Raw genomic sequence first — 25,408 nt, 5'->3', positions numbered from 1 at the left:
TATATCATAAAATCAAAATATCAAGCCACTACTTCATGAATGGTACCTGAACTTTAAGCCTTTCTTAACATCATAACTTTAGCATAAAGGTATAATTAAATTATTAAATTCAATTATCCACAGCTTTCCTTTTAATTTTCCTGGAGTTGTCACAGCCTGACTAACTTGAAATGTTACCGTTGATTTATTTATGACAAGTGTGCGCGTTTGCTGTCTGCAGCTTCCGTCGGTATAGTAAGGTCAAGATGTTTATTGCCAAAACTTTCCTTATATACTGGAAGGTACAGCTCGCACTCGTGTAAGATAATTTATAGATCCGGTGGTGTATAGACATGGAATAATATGGTTGCACTAGTATATCTTCTGATGTTGCTTTGTAGGTGTTTCTTACCTTTAGATAAAGAAAGCAAATCCACAATACATCGCAATAGTACAACATGCTTGAAAACAAAGGAATAACACATGCACACCATTACTGATTCCTATGCAATATCCATGTTTTGTTAACCGTATAGTGATTCATAGAACGAGATAATTGAGTTCAAATTAGTTAATTCGACCTTGTAAAACTCAAATACTCTGAATAAGCTCTTTACCGGTTTTCGCCACACTGCCTCGGGAGACTGAAGTTGGTTCCGAGTTCCGAGTTCCGAGCTCCGAGCTCCGTTTAAGGATTTTGTTTTTTAAAATAAAATTGAAAAAAAATCAGTTTATGTAATTTGAACATATTATTTATGTTCTGTGTTGTGTTTTGTGATAGAGCTAGTTTAACTCGGAAATAGGAGTTGATCGAAAACTAATGAAGTGGATTCATCACCAGTAACCCATGAAAAAAGACAACAGGCAACATTTCCCATATGTCTTAGGGATATTGAATGATTTTATCTAAAATGATTAAAAAATTTCCTTAAACGGAACTCGGAACTGGTTCCGGAATCTTAAACGGAACTCGGACTGGTTCCGAATTCCGTTTTACTTAAACGGAACTCGGAAATGGAAGTTTTATCGAAAACTAAATTAAAGTGGATTCATCACTAGTAACCCATGAAAAAAGACAACAGGCAACATTTCTCATGTGTCTTAGGCATATAGAATGATTTTGTCTAAAATGATAAAAAAATCCTTAAACGGAACTCGGAACTCGGAACTCGGAACCAACTTCAGCCTCCCCACTGCCTCTTGCTTGAACTTTGATTTAGTACATCCCTGACCCTAGCCAAAACCTAAAGTCCAGTAACACTCAGAAAGAAGGACGTGGGTTTAGATTTTTAGACAGATGTCTAGAATACGTCAATTAAGTAATTATCAAATGAAAGTCCTCAGCCAATAGTCTTCCGAATGTTTGTATACTTGTCATCTACGTAGACGAAGTGAACTTTTGTTGAGACAATCAAAGAATTGTCCATCGATTAGCTGTTAGAGCTACTACAATCATATACATTGTAAGCGATGACGTACAATTGTATTTATGTACTGCTGATTGGTGTGTAGGTTTGTGAGAAGTTAACTTAGAACACTGCCAATCTCTCGCTGGATTATTAGTGCTGTGCGAATGCTTATAAATTATTTTTTTAACTACTTCATAGTGTGTCTTCGTTGTTGTATAGATATACTTTATTCTTATATTAGTTCCACTTCATTTGGATATGGACATGTCATAAACCATTGTTTTTACCAGCTATAAGCCTGCAGAAGCAACAATCATGTGATCATAACTATGTACAACAGAATCAGATCCTCTCAACCGTAACCGAAAATTGGCTTGGGGGCTTCTGATTGTTTAAAATGAACAAATTAATGAATGAATGAATGAACGAACGGATGAATGAGTGAATGAATGAACAAATGAATGAATGAATGAACGGATGAACGAACGAACGAATGAATGAATGAATGAATGAATGAATGAATGAATGAAGAACAGACAAACGCAAAAAAAAATCAATTAAAAAGTCAAAATTAATGCTATATCGTTAGTTAATACTAATTGAACATAACTATGTGAACTTTTAATGTTAAAAACTGTCAAACAAATCAAGTCTTATTTACAAACACCATTGTGACAATATTTTCAAAAGAAGTAGGTTTTTGAAACAGAGCAAATTGCCTTTCTTTGCGGACTAGGGAAAAGGAAGAAAACAAGTCACAGTAAGGTTTCTCGAAAGTAATCTCCTTAGTAAGGGTACAAAAATTGCACAAACTGTAGTAGAGGAGAAATCGCAGTTTGGTTGTATGCACTTGTGAAATTATTAAGGGCGTTTTGCGATGTAATATTTATAAAAAAATTTCCGTTCAGTATTATGTAACGGGGCAAAGATTCATGGGAACACAACACAAATATACCGAAGCCTCCCAGAACATCCACACACCCACACACTGCAACCCATCGCACACACCAAACGAGAAGGCATTACAAATATATAATAATGTAAATTTTCCTTTACATGAAAATTCCTTTCCTAAAAAGGGAAACAATGCGCCTACTTACACAACTGAAGCCGTTACAAAGGTGCATGCACATGGTTGTGCAATTTTATCCAAGAAAATAAATATAACTTTGATGGCAAAGAAGTTTGGCAATATTAAGCCACCACACCCAAAATCGCGACAAAAAGAATGCCCCGAAAACAAGTTGCAAAAAAACTCTAAGGAAGGAAAGAAAGAAGGAGTCCGCAGAAATATCAATTAGGAGATCTAGCGTTAAAAATGTTAGGGAACAATTTTACCAAGGTAATGTGGCAGTGACAAATGAGATCACACGAAAAGGGAGCAGAGAGACAGAGTATCGACAGTAACTCTGGACTAACAATTTATCCAACTATTATCCCACGGAATAGCATGTATTGATTTACAAATAGCAACGCGTGGAATCCCTTGGAAAGCGATATAACAGAGCCCAGGAAGGCGGTGCAAGAGTCCTTAACTAGTCATTAGATCTACAACATCAGGTATCTGATGTCTACACCAGGATGGATACGGACGGGCCGGACTAAGGGTGACCAGTCACGTGTGACGGGATATTACTGTAGATGTCTACTCATCCGACAGGTGCTGTCATGTGATAGTTTCGCTATCTTCGTTACACTGACAGTGCGACTATTAACTGGTAAGCGTGATATCTACTGGTAGGAGCCGGACAGAGTGACGCCTCCTGGAAACTATGCAAACTTAATATAAACATTATGAACACTCTCCTCAGTGCATATGTAAGTAGAGCAAGGATGTTAAGACACGTCAAAAATTAACTTAATTGAATTAGTTTGGTTTTTATGTGACATTGCCTTTTGGAAGAGGAGATGCTATTGTTACATAAATTTTGTAGCAGACAGGCAAGCGACTTGTGAAATTTGTTATCGAATGGATAGCAGCAATATCGTGTTAAAAGAAATATCTCAGCTGTTTACTTGAAAATTAACTCGTATCCGACGTTTAAGTAGTAATTTGTTCTTTAAGACTTGCAAGAAAGTTATTTTAAAGAAATGAACAAACTTTCTAACGTAACTCTGTTAAAACACCAGTCAAATGTAATTTGCATTGTCTTCTGTCTTTAAATTCAAACTAACATTAAACTGAAATAATTTCAAAATTTTAAAAATTGCATAATTACATTTTAATTGGCGCTTGCCATATTGTGGGTGCCCCAATCACATTTTCTCTCTGGTCACCATTACAGGGATTTCCGAAAATTTTATGACTTCTGGAAACGATCTTGAATGCCGTATTGCTGGAAACAGGGCTCGTAATTGTTTTGCATCATTTGCAGTTACAATTTGAACTGAAACGCTTGTTACTGACGGGAAAAAATGTTGATAAATATCTCACAGACCGCGGTACAATCAAATCATCATGAACGCCTTTACACTCAAAATCAACGTTGGTGTGTCACTATGCTCGATAGAATTCTTCTTGGAAGACTATCGCCATCTTAAGGAATGTTTATGCCGTAATTGCAGGCATAATTCTGCATAATTGATTTTAGTTGCGTTTAACTTACAAGTTAAACTTCATTTAAAATCGATTTGAAATTCCTGTTTGGTGTGTGAATGACAGATGGCGCTCCCGAACAGGATGTGACGTTTTACTTCGATTTCAAGGCCAGACCAATAAAATTTGTGTTGTGATTTAAATAGGAGGGGTGACACGGTGAAATGTGAATGACTCTTCGCCGTGCATTTTGATTCCATTGGCCATTTCCAAAAAAGAAATTAAAACAAAAAGTTTTCTTGAAAGATAATCAACGGCAAGTCATACTTCTATGCAAATGCGACAACCTGTGACTCTTAAGCAATACTTTTATATCTATTTTTATCAACACTTATAAGAGAATGGTCACACTGAGCAAATGGTATTCGGATACATCCATAACCAACCAGATCAGACGTGTTGTGACTTTCCTGATACTTCGATGGAAATAGGCCCCGAGCCTGGAATAGTCTGCACCCAACGTTAGGTAGGTATTCTCATTAGTATGTAGATAGGTATAAATCTGTACGTTTGGTGTTTATTTTCATCTCTTAACATTATATCTATTAGAACATGTGCAATGCAAGGAGAGAACTTACATAGGCATTACCTGTGTAACATATAACAGTCGTGAAACAGCATAGTTATTTACTGAACATAAGATATCCTATGAAAGAGGTGTGGTACTTCAGGATTGATTGGAATTGATTGATCAGTTAATTACTTGTAGATAAATGAATTACTTCATCAATACTTTTACTAGTTGTGATACATAGCTTTAGATACTTTTTTGTTTAACAAACGTGGTGGTTCCGTTACATATTAACAATGAATATATATCAATAAAAAATATTAATTTTATAATTGTACACAAATACACTATCAATACGTATGTAATAATATACAAATGAAACACTATATGTGTCGGTATAGTTACTTTTGTGACTTCAAAAGCAAAGACATGATATATACTAGTATATAATGTGTTTACAGTTGTCAATTAATGAGTAACGAAAGCTACGTCAATCGTCAAAGCCTTTTTGTACGATGTTCTAAGCAACCTTTTGATAGAAATGCGAACCGTGAATACCCGGATCATTAATTAGATTAGAACTATGTGTAGTAATCAACAATGCGAGGGTAGACTACGAATAAATCAATGAAAAAAATCTTTGGTATACAATGGAAGTCACCGATCGCTCCACTGGTACAAAATGTTTCGTGGTGGATTCATGCAGAGCAAAGCATTAACGAATTCTATCACAGCATCCATTTCATTACTGGTACAACTGATTCTAGTATGTGTATTGATACTATTGGTAAATATGGTCCGATAATCAATCATAATCGATATATAATCGGAAATTAATCAATTTCTGACAATCGATTATGAGAAGGTAGCATTGACAATCAATTTGACATCAAATTTATGGGAGTGTCTTATTTTGAAATACTATTTACACTCTAAGCTATTGCTTCTTATAGCGTTGTCACACTTGTGGTTCCGGACCATAGGTATTATTAAACTACGGTCTACTACGGCAAATCTACATTTGTGATCACACCATTAGTGTTGCCTGTGTTGTGAAGTATTATTGCAAATTTCCGAAAATGAATAAAATAAAGATTTTGGCAATAGAGGTTGCTTCGCTCTTCAAAATGGTGAGTATGACATCAAGTCAAGATACTTAGCATTAAAGGAGCTTGAGCTAAACCTACCTACCCACCTGTGTGACTTGGGTACAGGAAATAGGGAATTTCACCCAAGCGAAAAGAGTTTTATTAACATAGAAGCAACGAGAACTGACAATTTGGGCTACAACACTATTTTAAATCATATATAACATCAAAGTATGACATCAATTTGACCATGACATGTTTTCTTTCTGTCATAGAAACGTTATAGAAAGGTACACTACTGCAATTGGTTAATCAAGTATGTCTACCTTTTTATGTTTGGAACATTATTTGTTCGGTTGTAACATCCTGACATCACAGAAACAATGCAGCTACCTTAAAGCTATGTACCCTTTACGTCACTCGGAACTCCTCGGATGTAACTGTCTTCATTGAACTCGGATGTGATACATGAGCATCCATTTTGAAAATAAGGGACTACATGCATAGCAACTGGTTGCCAACAACGGACACTACCACTAGAAAAGCATCAGTTCATCGACGCAGTGTGTTGTCCGTCTCGAAGGAGAAAAAGTTGCATTCAACTTCCTAAAATAAAGCTATAAAAGTTCATCATTTCCATTACTATTCAATTTGTTATGCGCACTTAGGGCGTAATTAGGTTTGCCGGCAAACAAGATGATTAATTTACATATTCTTACACCTATCACATCCGAGGTCATGTTTTGTATGCGAGGAGTTCCGATTGACCTTTACGTTAAAGTATGTAACAATAAGTACATCTACAACAAAAAGACACAAAAATAAACTGTTATGAGGAAATCAACAAGTCTGCATATGTAATGAATGTGGCCTAAATGTTACAGAATCGTAAAAAGTAGCCTTCGTTGTACAGTAAGCGTGCTCACGAACCTTTGACATTTTAGAACGCTTTCCTTGTAGTAGGCTATTAAGTAGGAAAAAGGGATTCATAGGAGACTCTACATAGCACCGATATTGTCTGTCTGAATCCATTTAGAAAAAAAAACTAGCACCATTTTTGTCTCCTCCTCTTAAATCTTATTTTCAGTAATAAATGGTCATACAATGTATACATGTCTAGGTATTAAACTTCAACAATTGTACAATGTAGAATATTTCGTTTATGACCTCATTAATGTTTAGATATACCTAAAAACGATATGGAATTTAGAACATTTATGAACATAATAAAGCTTACTAGCTGAAATTAAAAACACATTGTAGTTTAAAATTTTGCATCCTTTTCTGAATTTAACTCTAAATTTGTTTCACTCCCTAGTCGAAAACTTCTGTATCGTATGAATAGATGGAACACTCCAAGGAAGAAGCAACATCTCTTCTCCGTCTTGAATATGTTTCTTTTTCTAGTGTTTTCATTGGATATCCCGAACTTATGACATTTCAATCTGACACTCCTGTTCCTTACCAAGATATACAGTACATGAGGGATTTTAAAATATTTGGATCGGAAAGCCTGGTACTTATTTGTCGTCAGTATGTAATGGGATTGGATGGATGTGATACGTTTGGCGAATTGGTGGTGTGATTCAGTCAGATCGCGCTATAAATCCGTTTTCACTTTCGTGTTGGTCCATGTTCTCTCTGTACTCTTGTTATTCCGCTCCACTACGATACGTTACGCTCCAATAAAAGCGTGTCTTCTACGGAATCTTCGAATTCGGATTCTCTCGGGAGTATAAACGGCTACTAGCTACATATAGTACAAAATGTATGCCCCGAGATGTTACGATTCTAGGCCAGATGAGGTGACCACGAACGGGGCATCGTTAGATCTTGTATTGGACCGTAACGTAGAGTATCGTAGTGGAGCGGAATTACAAGTCATATTTTAATTAGATTGAATCGCTTGTGAGTTCCATTTACCAGCAAAACCTAGTTCTTCCTAAAATGCCAGATATACATCAAAAACAAATATTACTTCATACGTAACACAATTTTTATATCTCAAGCGCTATTGTTGTATGCTACCATGAATTTTGTAACAGACAAGATTCTATCTTCCAAATACTTTAGATTTATCCTTGTTGTGTTTAAACACACAGTATAAAGCGTACCAAAATTCATTCTCTGTTATATTGATTAGTATATTTACTTATCATCAAGAAAGAGAGAGAAATAAAGATTGCAGAACATTTCTTTCCAGAACATTTACTCTTTAAACCACAGTATAATAGATTGATTTAGTCAACATCAATTCCCTATGTTAACGCAAAACACAAATGAAAATATATTAATAGCACTTAAGTGTTCTATGTAATTAATTATGATTACATTTCCTATTAATATCTAATAAGCGAAGCTGAATGAACTAACAATAAGAGGATAATTACATTTTGTATAAGAAAGTGTATTAATCGTAGTTTTTTTGTGTAGCGGCCTGTTTATTGTTAGGTAGAAACTGTTTGATAACCCCCCCCCCCCCACGGTTAACCAAAGAAACACTAGCGTGTATGATATCCAATGTGTAATACTAGTAATACTAGTGTACAGTAAATTGAGTTATAAACTTGTTGTATAGCAGATGTGAAACTACTCGCAGATGTTTGGCGATAATTTCCTTAGTATAACCTGGATTTCACAAAACAGACATGGATTGTAATCTTTCTGAATATATCCTCCCGCGGAGGAATCCTTATAGGTCGCAATACGATCCCAAAATAATTTGCCATACATACGTTTTAGGTACAACTATTGGTATGATTGACTCACCTGAGCATGCAAACCTGTTTCAGCTTCATCAGAGCCATGCCAATACCGCAATGTACTTGACCCTGTAGATAAGTACATTTGATTTTTTCGTCAAGTTGCGTCATGGAATCATCCACTGCGAATATGATAACCTGCAATACTCCTTCTAACATTAGATAAAAATATTTTGATTTTAATCAATAACTGTCGATTGCCTCTGACAAAAAGTTATTTTTATTTTTCTCAATAAAAAACAGGAGCAGACGATTTAGTCTTTTTATTCAGTTACAAAAGTTACTTACTTTACACCATTACCATCATTCTAATTTTACTTCAAGATAAAAATATTAAAATAGTTAATTGCATTCCGAAAAAAATCCTTAGCACTATATCCTATATGGAATGAAGTACCGATTGCGCATGCACAAAAGCAAAATATTCATCAATATACTATGCATGTAATGTTTCCACTTCTATCCCCCCTACTAGCCAAACATATTAAAAACGATATTCTTCACAGAAGGTTGGGAGTATCGTATTGAATTCACATGGCTGGGGAACCTGCATTTCCACTTACATCGATCACTTATTAGTTCGGAAAAACCACTAAGAGAAATCGGGTGAAACCGGATTACCGGGAGGAAAAAATGGTGGAGGGACTCATTTAACCTGAAACCTTTTGGTATCGGTTTGGGAATCAAATTCATTATAGTGCAGTATTTGTTAGGGTTTTACAGTCCGACGGAGGAGTCATCGGAGACTGGAATATAACAGGTGGTCATATCCAAATAAAAATGCTATATTCAATAGAGTGGTGTGTTTTTAATAGTCAGCGTCCCATCAACATTTTCGCTTCTTTTCGTCGTCCACTTATAAAAATATAAAGACACTACAGAAACCTTAAGCATCGAATCTTTCTGGTGTATTTCAAATCTGGAAATCCCTCAACAGATGTTTATATAGAAATATATCTATACGTGTATAAAGATAATCATTTGGACTGGCACCAAATCTATCGTAAACTGACGCAAGTATTACCGAGGTTACAGAGATGGTCCGTGTACAGATGGTGTATATGATACAAACAAACGATAAATCTCTGTAGAAGTTAAGTCAATCGTGTATAAATATCAAGTATAAAAATGTTTACTACATATTTATCAAAAAATCTTCCGGAAATATCCGGATTGTGAATTAGACATCTTGTTTTGAGAACTCTTTCGAGCAAGCACAGAGGGTTGATTGTTTATTCATACCAGTACTTTCATCATAGCCATTACATCTATATAGCTCATTTATCACATTAATAATCATATTACATATCACAGAAATTCATAGCAATGTTAAGTACACATGAAATCGAGATAAGTGTTCACATGTGAAGGATAATGTAAACAATCTTATTTTCGAGACCACTTTATTTCAAAGGGCCACTACCTTTCTGGAATGGCTTTTAATTTTTTTTAAATGGGAATGTGAAACGAGATCGATGACTTTGTATAGTCGCAAACTTTATTGGCTGACCGTTAATAATGCATAAATCATCAACTTTTGAAGAATTTAATCAAAATGAATCAAATGTTAATTTTCATAACGAGGGTCGTCTTATGTTTCCCGCCGTCGTCCTACACATATGTATATACTGCGCGTTAGTTGACTATCACTGCGCCAGACGGCAAATCTTCACTCTTGACATGGATTACGCAAAGAATCTTGCATTTGTTTGGTGCTGTAATCTCATCTTAGGTCATCTTGTATCTTTTGTGAAAACCGTTGCTAAGATTACCTAGATTTGTTCGTTAAGCTGTTTGTTAATCAAAATATGAAATGTATGATTGCAGGCTTTTTGAAGATGAAATCCTGGTAATTTACTTGCTATATAAAGAAAATATTGAACTCTGAAAGTGTAACATAATTTATGGGACACCCTATATATATATTTAAGGATTAACCTCTTACTTTGTTTAGTTTATGAGATGATAAACCCAATGGAGCAGTCAGTAAACGCTTCGAGTTAACGCAATTTACCTCGTGCTCCATTGGGTTTATCATCTCATAAACTTAACAAAGTAAGAGGTTAATCCTTATATTTACAATATCTTCTTTGGACAATAAAATAAACCAGAAAATTATTTACCGTGTGCTATTCGCCGTCAAAATTATACTGTCCTCATGTTTAACAATGCAACAGCCATTCAGAAAAAGCGCGCCGTTGACTGAGAGCTTCATCCACCTTTTTTCTATGACGTCACAAAACATAGTTATTGGGAAATAAACAGATTTGCTCCAACTTAGTTTATCGATACAGAAACAGTGGCAAATGTAAATATATATTTATATACTTACGTTATTATTTAAAAAAAAATTAGTTGTAGTTTCGAAAAGGTAGTTAGTCTTTTGTTTTCGTGCCTAACCACTTATTCACGACGATTTCACCTCGTGATTTCAACTCATTTGTTTCTATTTTGAATATTTTGAAACTTTTTTGCAGCGAATAATTTTCGCGATACATACTAGATTCATACTATCATTCAGATATCTCTCAATACTAAACAATGGTAAACATTGACAATTTCTTATTTTGCCTACCGTATCATCCTATGGCTTGGCGTGGGTGACTCTCTTCTTGTTTTGTACATGGCATTTACAAACATAATTTCGTTCTTTAATATGAGTAAACAGTCATCATAACTGCCATCCCATAGTCACAAACCCTATATTTTCTTCATAACACCAAAAAGTCTTGTAAAAACAAATGCACACGACTTGGGCTTCTGTAATGGCCGCCATTTGGTAGCAGTGTACAGTAGATTTGTAAAATTCAGCAAAATAAAGCAGAGGTGTTAAAATGGTACCTCTACTGTACAGTAGTAATGGGTTGTTTTAATTTATACAACATCTGCAATTGTTTTGCAATGGTTGTTTTCTTCTGACAAGTGTGATTTTTGTATTTTTTTTCAAACCTGAAAAACCATGACACACATATATTTTTTTAATTGCAAAAAATGAGATTTTTAACCCAAAATTGCACCCGCTCCAGATAAAAAATTCTCTTGAACAAAGTTTAAAACCAAGCATCAATGCATGTCTGCTTGTAATTTATAACTAGATCTAAATGATTTTTAATTAAAAAAAATTATTATTATTTTTTATTTATCTTTTAAAAAATCAGGTAATTGATATATTTATAATGAAGAATAAATTAACAGACAATTAAAGACAGATTTTTGTACAGTGATGTTACGGATGAACTTATGGACTGCCTTAAGTGACTCCGTGTCTTATGTGACTTTTTCGTGATGGTCCCTTGAAAAGTCACATAAGACAGTCTCGACTGTATTCACACATGAAATAAGCGAAATTGAATCAGTTAGTTCACAGTATTTTATAAATAAAGTGGGTCCTTGTATAACGTATGTATGTTTTTTTTTATTGATTGTCTTATTACCATCCTGGTTCCCTGCAAAATGACAAATTACACACGCATAAAACTCGCATGAAGGAAACATTTTTTCTTATTTCAAGAACAAATCGAAAACGAAAAGTACAACCTCTATGTGAAGAAAAAAACAATCAGCTAATTTTACAGTCTCAACTTTACCTCTATAGATTGTTAAGCCCTATATGCAGTATTTCAATCAGCTCATTCATTTGGTATGAATTTTAAATAAAGATAAACATTATTCTAGGGGCTTTTATCACATTCTAAGAAATATTCACAAATATGTAAGTATTGTTGAAATTTAGTCTTAATTGATTTTGTTTTACATTCGTCCCTATCATTACGTTTAAAAACTATTGTATTTGTTTTGCATGTGATGGACAAAATAATTAAAACTGATATACGGTGTAATATGAAATATAGATTTAATGCATTCTTCAAAACCACAATATCAGGATAGCCATGTCATTCATTTTCCATGGATTTAAAATTTTGGCCGTAGCGCCGTTGGTTGGGCAACAAGGACTAAGCTAGGTTTTATTAAAGGCTACTGAATTTCGAGATACATTTATGCACTTCAAAACGATAATTCTTTAAATTCCGTAGATAAAAACATTGAATAAGTTTTTAATCTTAAAATTCGTGAATACAAAATTTTTAAAGTTAATAAATCCAGGGTTCCGAGGTAACCATACGTAATACATACGAATTAAAAAACCAACCCCCCAAAAAAACACCAAGAATGACAGTATGGACTATCTGTGAATAAAAAAAATTTCAATTCAGACTGTACCACAGTACGTTTATCGACCGACCATGGCTAAACGTCTGGAAAGTGCCGTCTGTCCCACGTTTTTTCTATTTTTACGTGACGTATGACCCGTAAAGTGTGACGTATTACCCGTAGATCTAGCCTTATAGATCTTGTACCAGAAAACGTCGCGGTCTAAAACTAGCATTGATTTCAGTTCACCTTTCATTTGCTCTCGAGGTGTCTGATCATGAAGTACAAGTCGCGGCATTTAAAAACTTAAAATCTCTAAATCAACCAACAAAAGTCATTGTATTTTTTTGACGTTTGTAATTTTTTTCTGCACGAACATATGATAGGATGCAATTACAATACCAGACATACGAAGCTAACCTAATTAGATTGAACTGAATGTACTTAATGAGTAAAGCTATCTTAGACAACATTTAATAGGATATAATTTAAAGGGGAAAATACGAAACTATTCTAATTTGAATAAACTGAATTTACTTTATGAATAAAGCTAGCATGCACAAATATTTGATAGGATACAGTTAAAATATAAGTAAAACTATCCTAATTTGATTATATTGAAATTTATTTAATGAATAAAGCTAACATTCTTAATTTGAATGCGTTTTATCTTTAAAACTGGCTATATTCAACTATATGGCTGATATTCATGTGCTTACCCAACGCATCGTGTTGTTAAGTTTAATTGATGGTGCCGAAAAATTCATAATAGATGAGCTGCCCATGTTGTCTACAATCAGTATTTATTTACAGAGACGGTCCCCCATTATGCAGCCTTTCTGCCATTTATCTTTATATACAAAAACTAATGTTCTTATGTGGATCTATTCTGGAGTGAATACGTACAGAATAGGGAGGCTGCCTGCTGTTTGATAGAAGAGGAAAATGTCGCACCAGACTAGATCTACATGTTTCTAGTTAGTCATTTAGCTATATTGGTTGACAAAGCAGCCAGACTTCCTCAATGACATTGGAATGGATTGCAAAGAAGTATCTGATATGCAAAAATATGACACTAACATCCATCTCCAATGTATCGTTTTTGTGATGCCTGATATTTGGTTTGGAATGTATCGTTTTTGTGATGCCTGATATTTGGTTTGGACAAAGGATAAAAACGATTGGTTGATGTTTTTGTTAGGATTTCGCATTTAATTTTGTTCGTAGAGAAACACGATGTAATACAAATGCCTAAAGGATCATCTGTGCTGAGCCTATCACTAGCTTTTTTTTCTAATACAGAATTGGAAAAAGGAAAACACAACGTTGAAATTGGAATAAAACATCATATGGTAAAATGCTTGATTTTGAACCATTGTGAATCATACATGAATGTAGATGGCTATCTGTACATGCTAAAACAATACCTTCCCAATTAGTTGTCGGAAAGGTATGACTGTTTGCATGAAAAGTGCTGATGACTATGTTTTTTGTAATATCATACAGCTTTTGTTGTAAAAAAGACAGATTCGTCGCAAACTTTAGTCGCACTGACGACTTAAGTGAAAATTTTGAATTAAACCAAAGTGAATTGTTGCAAATTTACAACGCCAAAGAAGCACACGCCAAAACGACCGCCAAATTGGTCAAAACAAAAAATATACCACCAATAGAAGAGAAATGTTTACCACCGTTTTATTATAACTTGCTACAAGTCGTTTTTAAAACTCACCGAAAATCTATAATCAAGGTAAAAACAAGACATTTACTGAACTATCACCGGTGAAGATTCTTTAAGCAACATCTAATTAAGTAATGAACAGGCACCAATCGGGAACACATTTCGTAAACGAGAAACCGTTTTAAATTTTAAAAAGAAACAGTTTGTTCGGGGTTTTCAGCTAACGAAGATGACCATAGTTTACAATCTGACAATAAAAAAGTCACAAAGAAAACCCATGTTCGACCAGGTCGTTGATTATCATTATTGCAATGAAAGATATTTGTTTGGTTTTCAGGAGATTTAAATTTGCATATCGCTCATACGCCATCACAAAGGAGTTGTGTAAATATTCCATGAATATTATTTGTTTAGCATGTTCAAAAACAAATTTCTAATCGTGTGCAACAAACCACTGCAAATTGGCTAGTATCCAGAAAACAACTTAAGCTTTACACTGAAATTAAATTGTGACGTTTCCTCCTATGATTCCCAGTATTTCTTTTTGTTCCATTTTACAGTATGTTCAGCTGTGTAAGTGTATATTTCAAATTATACGCTTCTAAAAACAAATAAAACGTCATTTGATTATTGTCAACTACTGCATAATTCAGGATGTTGACATTTTGAAAATTGTTTTTCTAAAGCAAATCCCAATAGATTGCAAGTTGTTCTAAAACATGTTCTTATCGGTATTTCAAGTTACGAACTGTACAAAATTCAAGTTACGAACTGTACAATCACATTTAAAAATTAATTCGTGTACAATGTACTACAGTCATTGACGAATATGACATATCTGCTCTACAAATATGTCTTTTCTGTAGGTATAACAACACGGCCTTATCATTTAATATCCAGTATCATTCTAAGTACTTTTTGTTACTGCGATACATTGTTTTCAACTTTGTTCCAATTTTGATGTCAACATCCAATATAAAAATTATTATCGTACTGGTTTCGTGAACAAAACTAAGTTGTCTGTGACGAGCAAAGTAAAACTAAAGCTCATCTTTCATTCATATGATACTTAGTGCGTTAAGGTTTCTATCTTAAAGTTGACTGGTTTCACTAACAAAGCTAAGTTGTCTATAACTGGCTGAAGAAAATACCATATCTCTAATGTCGTATAATAAGTACAAGCAGCTAAATTAAAGTTAAATTAAGCCAGGACAATCATCTCAAGTTAGTGGCTATTACGTTATGTGATTTTTTTGACATAATCTATTCATTTACATTGTTAAAAATATATTCCGGTGACGAGGCTTTTTTTTCTCTCAATAGAAGTTAATGGAAATGATATCTTTGATCATGTTTTAATTGAATCTGAAAAATTTGTACTCATGTTATTGATTACTCACAACTTGTAAATTGAACTAAACAGACTAAACTTGCCACAACATCTCCTATTTGTGAAATTACATCCACATTTAAATAAGATTGACGTTAGGAAATAAAGTATCAAATACTAGGTAGCTATAGACACTTCCTAACCTGAAACTAACCAGAATTTTACATAATTTCTAGTTAAAATCTCACCTAAAATTGACCTGAAATAGGATAATAGTCAATTTCAGGTTAATAAACTAACATATATTTCACTCGAAATCAACCTGAAATTAATATGCAAATTCGCTGAGGTCAAATTCTGGTCAATTTCTAGTAAAATTATTGTGTGAACTTCTGGTCAATCATATATGTACATGTAAGAAATTTAACCTGTAATTAACCTCAAGTTACATTCTGGCTAATTTTATGTGAAATTCTGGTTTAGATTTCTTAACCTGAAATTCAGGTTAGGATATTTTGTTTGTATAATCAGAGAATGAAGCATTTCATTACATGACCATATTGTTGTCAAAGAAGTTAAACAGGGTATTAGTAATTACATTTACAACATGTTAAAACAACTCCAATATGCAATGTTATAAAATTATTCAAGTAGGCTTATTGATAAAGATCAACCTTTAGTCTATTTTTCTTGTTTCTATTGTAAAAGTCGTCAACATTTTAAAGCTCAATTTACTAAACATAGTTTCGACATTGTATATGATAATGAATACTTCAACTAGTGAACCTCATATGGAAGACTGCTAAAGTGTATCATGTATTAATTTCAGAACAAAATGAAAATGTGCGGTCATGCGCAGTAAAGGAAAATTAAAAGAAACTTCCGGTTTCCAGGACAACGAGGTGGTGTCAAATGACAATCAAATAATTGATGACGAGAATGACGACGAACACGACCAGATTGAAGTTCTATCAAGTCAGATAATATATCTGGAGGCATTGCCGAGACCTGTCGTCCAATCGGCAGAGGACAAGAAGAAGGAATGTGAGGCACGAAAGGAAAAAGAACGGAAGCGAGCATCCCGAGTTGTAGCCGCAATTTCTGTATTCTTTCTGGCATTCTGTATCGTCCTAATCAGTATTTCGTTCATGATCTCTGGTGACATCGATGAAATAGGTATGTAACCTTTTTAAAAAATAAATTCCATTGGCTAAGTTATCATCTTATAAGATATGTCATAAGTTAAGCAAATGATATCGCCGTTTGTAAAATCACCCCTGATTAGCTGATATATTGGCGAGACGTTGGCGTCTTAGTGAAAAGAATCCTACAGGAATTTCGGAACTTCATGTTATTAAAATCATAATTACCAACTATAACAGTTTCTTTTTATGTTATGCAAATCTTGAACAAATCTAGTTACACTTTCACTGTTTTGTTATGTCTCAATTCGTCGATTCCGAGATACCAAAAACGACGTGGGTAAAGTAGATAAGCTAATTAATCTCACTTACAAGTGACTTTGACGTCATATTTTGACGTGACTTTTGGGACATCACAATCATCGGAAGGTGCGTACAATAACCACCTCGTTTTAGTAATAAAAGATCAACATTTATCTTTGAAGATGTTGGTAATGAATATGGTGAAATATCCACAATGAAAAACTTCAGCAGTAGCTCATCGTTACTTCATGTTTGTACCGTATACTATCCCACACAGTGGTATCACCGTCCCATACTGTGATCACACGGTTCCCGTGGTTTTGCCAAAAGCTCTAGTACTGTCTAGAAACCTATTGTTTTATGGTGTGAATTCAAGTGTCAGTCTATATATAATTTACAGGAAAAACTACTCCGTGAACGAATGTGTGAAGATAGGCATCCAATGTAAACAACCAAATATTTCTACACTAGGTAGTTCAGAATCCTTATACAATTTTCCGATAACTTGATAAACGTTTCCTTTTTATATCCAGTTTTAATAAATAATAATAAAAATGTATCCTATCTTTGACTACAATGTTGATCAATAACGATAAAAAATTATATATACATGTATATATATTTATATACATACACTGTATATATATATATCATATGTTTGCTGTGTGATTTATTTCTGGGTTTTGCTAATTTGTTTTAAACCATAGATATACGACTTGAATTTGGCTTTCAGAGGTTGTTGTACATACAAACCATAAAAAAAACAAAAATCAAAAACGAAGAATACTGCACATGTGCATAGCTCTACCTGTCACAGTATCTAGTTAACCAAGCCAACTTTGTAAAACAACACAGACCCCATGATTGAAGAGACCAGCAGCCTAAGTAAGGTGTTCCAGCACAGAGTTTCGGTATTGTTTAGGATCGATTGTAGTTTCAGGAATGATAATGGTAAAATATGTGTTTCGTCGGCACAAACATCGCTCCAATAGGTCATACAACCCCTGGAACATAGGCACGGGAGCAGGTAATGTCGAATACAGCACGGGTAATGTACACCAAAGTTAGCAGAACCATCAGATACAATCAGAGCCGATAGAAACGTACATCATTCACCGATAGATAAGTGTATAGTGTTTTATGATCTCATTCTTTGCTATCTATTCTTTGCCGCCGAAAAGATTGAAAATTTCTGGCAACTGAAAATGTAATCTGGTAGTGCTTTTAAGTCAGTGCGTATTGATCACTTCCAAGCTCTTAATGATAGGTCGTGTTTCTCCATGCTTGTTTTAAAGACAATGGAATACAAAGAGCTACAGAACAATAGCGTTTGATTGTTTTCTATGGAAAACGGAGAAAATTGGCTTGGAATTAGCTTCCAAAGGTTCCCGGAGTTCCCCGTGTGGGTGGGTAGTGTCTGGATTCGAACAGAAGATGGAGTAAATGACGGATGGGATGTAGACTGTTAAATAATTTTTATCTCTAAATGTTAACATGTAATCCTACCAGTGTAAGATCATCGTAATACATCTGTTTAATTTTCATCGTCAGTTTAGGACAATCGCAATACATCTGTTGTATCTGCAACGCCCCATAACTTTGTAGCATAGTCGTGTTTTGTGAAGGCACTTAAGCGAAATTTATAGTGTATACAAATCTTGAACATGAATTTGCTACCGAATTTCCAGTTAAATCTGTGACTGAAATCTTTGGAGGTCAACCAAAACATAACAGTTTATCTTGCTTTAGGATAAGATCGGGAAGTTTTTAGACGGTGAAGAGGAATCATTCATAAAAATTACAGATATATGTGTGTGTTCCTGATTGTATCAGAGAACTATTATGAAGGTCACAGACATATTTGTAACTTTCAGATAAATTCCTTCTTACAGTACAGTTATCCATTTGATACAGGGATTCAGTGCCGAAGGTGCCGTGATAAACCCGAAGGCGTATTAATAGCCACGAAGACGGTCTCTCTACAGCATTATAAGTGTATCTAAATCGAGAGTAGCGTCAGTGCTAAGGCACATTGATTTAACTTTTATGCTTGATCCAAAATCAAGTGACGTAACCTCTATTAGCTTGTGTGGGATATAGAGTCAAATAACGCGCAGCAAGCAATTCAAGTTCATTTGAAAAACTGGAACTTCGGTGGCGGTGTTTGTGATTCTTTTATTTTCTTATAAACACAGAAAATACTTAACGTTCAACCTAGAACAATGGTGTGCGTCGCATATGCTTCAAGAACAATGCTTATTTTGTTGTCTAGCTGGAGAAGTATCTCTTATGCAGCATGATCGATACTATTGTGAAAACATAATTGAGTCATTAAAGATTCAAGAGTTTCATGAAAAATGACAATGGAAGTTCAAGTGGTATCACCGGAGTTTTACAAACGACTTCTATAAGATTGATGATCCATTGGCGTTTCCATGAGATGACATGGATTGAATGCATGCAGTATTTTTTTGCCGCATGACTGACATTTCCTTATATTTTGACTAGTTAAACACTATTAATAGGGTCAAATTTGACGTTTCAAGTTTGCAAAGTAACTATGATTAGTTTATAATATGTGTCGAGTAACTATGGGAACCAAAGCGTGTCATAAAGGAAAACAATATATTGACAATGGAGTTCTGTGCGCAGCTAACATTTCTACATCCTAACAAAAGTTGGAGATAACTAAAAATAAAAAAATGAAAAAAATGAAAAGAGATATTTTAGAAGAAGATACCGATACTATTGAAGTATTGTCGACACAGACGTTTACTTTGGAAACGCCCAACAACAATGTACATTCAAACGAGAGCCTTATAGGAAAATCCTCGGCCAAAAGTGATCACCGGAAGTTGGTTGCCCGGATGGTGGCTATTGTTTCCGGTCTCTTTATTATTCTGAGTTGTGTATTAGTGGGGATTTCATTCAGTATGTCAAAGGATATAGACGAAATGGGTAAGGATCGGACTCATCCGAAATTTCATCTCCTTTACTTTACAGATTAACAACATGCAAATAACATATCAAGTAAAACATGTAAGATTTCCGTATTTGGTATATTCACGAGCGATAAATCTCTCCACGGCAAGTTAGAAGTAGCGAAAAGTTTTCGACGCGAAAATATCTCAAACGTTTGTTCGATAGATCCATCAGAGCCAAAATCGTGAAATTATCGTGAAAAATTTGCAATGTATGAAAACACGAAAATAAGTCGACACGAAATTGTGTTGGTTTACAGTAGTTGATAAATTGACTTTCTATGGTTGCCACCATCATCATTACTATCAATTCATATTTTCCTCCACATGAAGGTACAAATGACTCCAATTTAAAATTAATCTCACCGATATTCTTCCTATTACACGTGGTGACTTTGTAAATGTAAATGATATAATTGCTTTTTTAAGCAAACTAGTTTGGAAGATTATCTGTCTTTTCATAACATACAAACTTTGGATGATGTTATTGAATATTTTAGATAAACAGCGACCTATATATAATGAAGTCATGGTAGGTTCACGGTGAAAATATATGGCCAATGCATTATACAGCTGATGTCATGTATTTACTTTTTCATTATTAATCTAAATTGATAACTATGCTTAAAGATGCTCCACCGCTGACAAATGGTATTTTTTCACTATTAAAAACAGGAGCAGACGATTCAGTATTTTTTTCAGTTACAAAACTTACTTACTTTACACCATTACCACAATTGAAAAGTTTGAGCTTCTAATTTTACTTCAAGTTAAAAATATGAAAAATAATTAATTGCATCCCGAAACAAATCCATGCCACTATATCCTATATGAAATGATCATGAACTACTGAATGCGCATGTACCAAAGGCAAAATAAATTATTTTATATTATTTTTTGTGTTAATTAGACTATTATATACACGATTAAACACCAATTATTGTTCAAATGATGAATATCATTTTTGGTCTGTCGGCGGTGGAACATCTTTAAGTTTGAATATCAAAATTTCTCACCAATCATCTTCCGCGTTGATTCGATCGCTCATGCACTGTTACCACTAGCAATTTCAAAATATTAAATCAATTTTACCTATGCTCTGTTTTGACATAGCCATCATAACAACATTACAACTTTGGAAGATGTTATTGAACATTTAAGATAAAGAGCGACTTATATAATATAATAAAGTCGCATGGGATAAGTATTTCTCAAAAAATTGATAACAATATAAATCATGGCAAAAATAAAAGGTTGGTGGCATACAGAGTATAATATGTCATCTCTGTAGCTTTTTATGGTTAATTTAGATATTCAATAACTATACGTCTGGATATTAACTTCCTTTCGTCTCCGGTGTCCGCATTGATTCGATCGTCTATGTACTGTTCCCTTTACCATTGACTATACAGTATACAGTAGTAGGAAGATATGTAGTTTGGTGTAGACGTTGGGACATTTGTTAGTTCATTTTTATCATCCCACTTTAAAATTGTATAAATATTCGATATTTCTTGATATGCCTTGTGGATGTGTAATTATTATCCGATTTACTATTGAGGCCATTATTTGCCCCAGATCTCACCTTGATTTGTATGGGAGAGTGTCGCTGTGACCTAGATGTGTATGGTTGTGTCGCTTTGACCTACATTTCTTAAGATATGTCACTGTGACTACATTTTATATCGGTTATCGTTGATAAAGCAGAAAAACGATTATCCTTCGAGGACTCTTCGGTTTGCTTTTCTCTTCTTTTTTCAAAGATTTTTTTATCATTTATTTACCATTTTTATCACTTTTCAGTTTCTCAACAAACGATAACAATTTAGATTAAAATAATTTTAAATAACAGCATTTTGCAGATATCTATGTTACTGAATAATATTTTAACTATATTTTGCCTCTAAATTCATTCTGCAACTATTGATTTGGTTTTGTTTGGTTCAACGTCTGATTAACAGTCAAAGTTGTTTAATAATATGCCAGGTTAAGATGGCGGTTGAATCTGGAATGCCCAGAGAAAACCACAGGCCAGCGGTCAGTACCAGGCAACTACTCCACATGGGATTCGAACGTGCGAGTTGTAAAAAATATAATTTTTGACAGGATGTTTAGATAAACTGTTCTAAATAAACAATTGAACGATTAAAAATGGTATAAATCTCAATAGATTAGGGGCATATAGTTATTCTATTACACATAAAATGGTTTGAAATAACACAACCCTATTCTTTGATGCGAACGTTAAGGCTTATAGCAGTAAAACTAAAATATCATTTTGTTTCCAAACTCACATTTTCACTTCGTATTTAGTATTTCCTCTTTTAAACTTTGTTTCTATCAGCTGTAACCATATCTATGTGTTACCTCCTCTGCGTTTCCGATATATTTATTCCTGGCGATATTTATAAACATCTATATTTGAACGCTGTTCTGCGTTAAGCGCTGCTGGTAGCCTCTAGTTGACCTCCTGTGTTGGTGGTTTTGTATTTAATACCAATTATTTGATAAATCAGACCAATAAATCCATCACTGTACGTGCTCTGTATCTACGAAACCCCCCAGACTCCAGTTTTAGCGTATCTAACTTAAATTTACGACAATAACCCTTAAATACCTCCGCATAGTAACGATAGCCGTCTCCCCATAAAGAACGCACTACAATGTCACAATACTGCAGAATGTATCTTTTGAAAATTTGCCAAAGGCTTAAATTTCCGATAAATTCTTAATCGCTCCAAGAGAGATTTTACTAAGTTAAGAATAGTTGGAGAGTGTTTTAATTCAAAATCAAATAATTTGAGTAGACAAATGTTAAAATAGTTCATCCTTTCATTACGTTACACAAACAGCACATATTGTTGTGATGACTGTTAAATCTTTGTCAACTTGCATAAAAGGAGAAAAATAAATCGATCGATATTCTGATTTAAACAATGGTATATACTAACTTCCCTCAATATTTGTTACTTAAATTTGGTTTTAAAATGCCGATGCTTTAGTTGTCTATTAATCGCACTTCATAACATCTAATTTGTTTATCTTTTGGGGTAGCTTCAATGGAGAACAAGCCATGAGAACCGATTTGATTTGTTTTGTTTATTTTTTCTTTGCAGTTCGGAATTCCAATGAACTTCTACGACGTCATTCCACAATGGGAACGCCTGTTGCCAAGGAACCTCGCATACCGGAAACGAACATCACCGGAAGTTTCTCTTGACGAAGGCTTTGTGTAGGCACCTACGTCGATGTGATACACAATTTTACCTGACGTCATAGCAATAGATGACTACTTTACTTCCATGTGCAATATTTGTTTTATGCTTTAAAAGCATCCTAAAATGTAAACGTTTCAAAAGTCACTTTAATGCAAATGGCATAATCAATGTGTGAGGGTTGTAGTGTCAACCTTTTGACGTCAGCAAGACGGCATTTGTTTGTTATCGAAAAGTTGAGGTCGGAGTACCCAAGATTTGGTTACTGTACTGTTGTAATGGAAGCAGATAGATTCTTAATTAACATGACTCGTTTTAACATTATGTGTATAAGAATCAACTTTAAAAGTAGTAATTCATTAAGATAAATTTTAGATGTTCAATATACTGCAAATCAACTTCATTTCAAGACTACGAAATTTCACTGCTTCCGTTTCAAAACATATCCGCGGAGATTAACTTTAGGAATAAAAAGATAGTGGAAATATCTTTCAAAATTACAGTTGTATGGTAGGTATTATTCGCGGTGACAAATTTGATTTAAGCGGATGCACTTCCAACCCAAAACTGGCGAAAATAAATGTCATGCGAAAGAAAATTGGTTTACAGTATTTAGACTATGCATACCGTGAATACCGTGTATTCATTGACGTTACAGTATAGTATTGTTACTATACAATTTCTACTACACAAGTATTTCTACTTGGACATCCAGGCAAACTTGTAGACTAAGTTTGGTAACTTTATATGGAAGATAGAAATAATAGACTACTTCGTGAAGACTGCATAAGTTAGAAGGCTATCTAATTATGTGATAGTGATTATTGGACAAAGAAGTAATTCCAGCCGTGTGGACAGTATCCTCCAGACTTACGTTTGACGGGATCTCATGTCATCTGGAAAATCCTATTGATATTACTTCTTTGACCACAATTATGTGATAGTATACAGAAGATGTCTAATTACAATTTCATCAAGATAGCGAGAATCTTTTTACTCTAGAACATCGAAATAGTAGTATATAATAAAACAGGTCATTATTAAGAAATTGTCAGATGTAAATTTCAGACAATAAACGGTAGAAACTACTTTTACATTTTCATTTTTCCGTTTATTTCACTTTCATCTAAATGTGTTTTGGCAATGAATTGACCATGTCGACTGCATAGATCCTAGTTCGAATTACATATTTCTCTTAAGATGAGCCATTTTTACTTATGAGCCTATCAATAAAACAAAGTAAAAGTGATTCATTTCAAAAGATATGTAATTCGGTGTACATAACCCCTAGCTTGACGTCCTATATTCTTCATTGGAATGTGCTAGAGACACACATAGACATCATAAAGGGACATTCTATCGTCTGAACATCAGATAATTAATTCTACACATTAAATCGGTCCTGTGATGCTAATGCATATGTATCACAATTTTTGTTATCAGATTTGACTTTGCAAAATCTCTTTTATCTTTGAATGCAAAAGGCGAGTGCAAATTATATCACACAAATAAGGCACAGACCGAGGCGTTTTATGAACAGCTATTAAATGCTATCAAGCCATATGAGCATAGTAAGAAAAGAGTTTTCAAGATAAATTGTTAAGCTTGTGGTGTTGGATACATAAATCTGCATGTTTAGTCAATAACACCGGTTGAACTTTTTGTATCAAAAACATTTGTTCATATTTGATATATGAGCATTTTAATCATTGAAATGCCTTCTTCATATATCCGAAATTAGTGCGATATCATTTCCAACCTTTTTTTGTTTTGTTTTATTAGTTTAACGTCCTATTAACAGCCAGGGTTATATAAGGACTTGCCCGACTTCTTGGTGGAGGAAAGCCGGAGTACCCGGAGAAAAACCACCGGCCAGCGGCAAGTACCTGGCAACTGCCCCACATAGGATTCGAAGTCACGACCCAGAGGTAAAATGTCGAGAAATCTTAACCACTTGGCCACCGCGGCCCCTATTTCCAACCTCATTTACATTCCAATAGCCAATATTGATATAGAATGAATGTCATATGAGTGTTTTCCCCGGGAAAGCCATTGCTACTTAGAGCAACAATTTAGATCCAAAAAAATTTCACTCTTTTTCCTAGGCAGATACTCTCTAAAGATTTGTTTTATTTTACTATTTGTTTTCATTCATTTTTGCAAATAATAAAATCAACAGAATACAAAAATCACAACAAAACTTTCATTCACTGGTGCTCTTCATTAATCGATATTATATTAATTCCGTATTTGCATGTT

The 25,408-nt window shown here is 34.1% G+C and overlaps 1 protein-coding gene across 2 annotated transcripts; it reads left to right on the top strand.

Moving 5' to 3' along the window:
* The first annotated feature begins 3,709 nt into the window (after positions 1-3,709).
* Positions 3,710-24,237, top strand: LOC138321462 (uncharacterized). 2 transcript variants are annotated; one of them, XM_069265173.1, is made up of 3 exons: positions 3,710-4,450; positions 16,338-16,684; positions 23,051-24,237. In XM_069265173.1, exons 2-3 carry the CDS (start codon positions 16,360-16,362, stop codon positions 23,152-23,154), a joined length of 429 nt encoding a protein of 142 aa, XP_069121274.1. In that variant the 5' UTR covers positions 3,710-4,450; positions 16,338-16,359; the 3' UTR covers positions 23,155-24,237. The 2 variants fall into 2 exon arrangements, 1 of the variants encoding a protein (XP_069121274.1); XR_011208335.1 differs by lacking the exons at positions 3,710-4,450; positions 16,338-16,684 and adding an exon at positions 18,033-19,911.
* The last annotated feature ends 1,171 nt before the right edge of the window (positions 24,238-25,408 follow it).

Source organism: Argopecten irradians, chromosome 4, assembly GCF_041381155.1.
Source record: "Argopecten irradians isolate NY chromosome 4, Ai_NY, whole genome shotgun sequence".
NCBI lineage: Eukaryota > Metazoa > Mollusca > Bivalvia > Pectinida > Pectinidae > Argopecten > Argopecten irradians.
The sequence above is the reverse complement of the archived record's forward strand: the minus strand, read 5'-3'. Positions and strand labels throughout refer to the sequence as shown.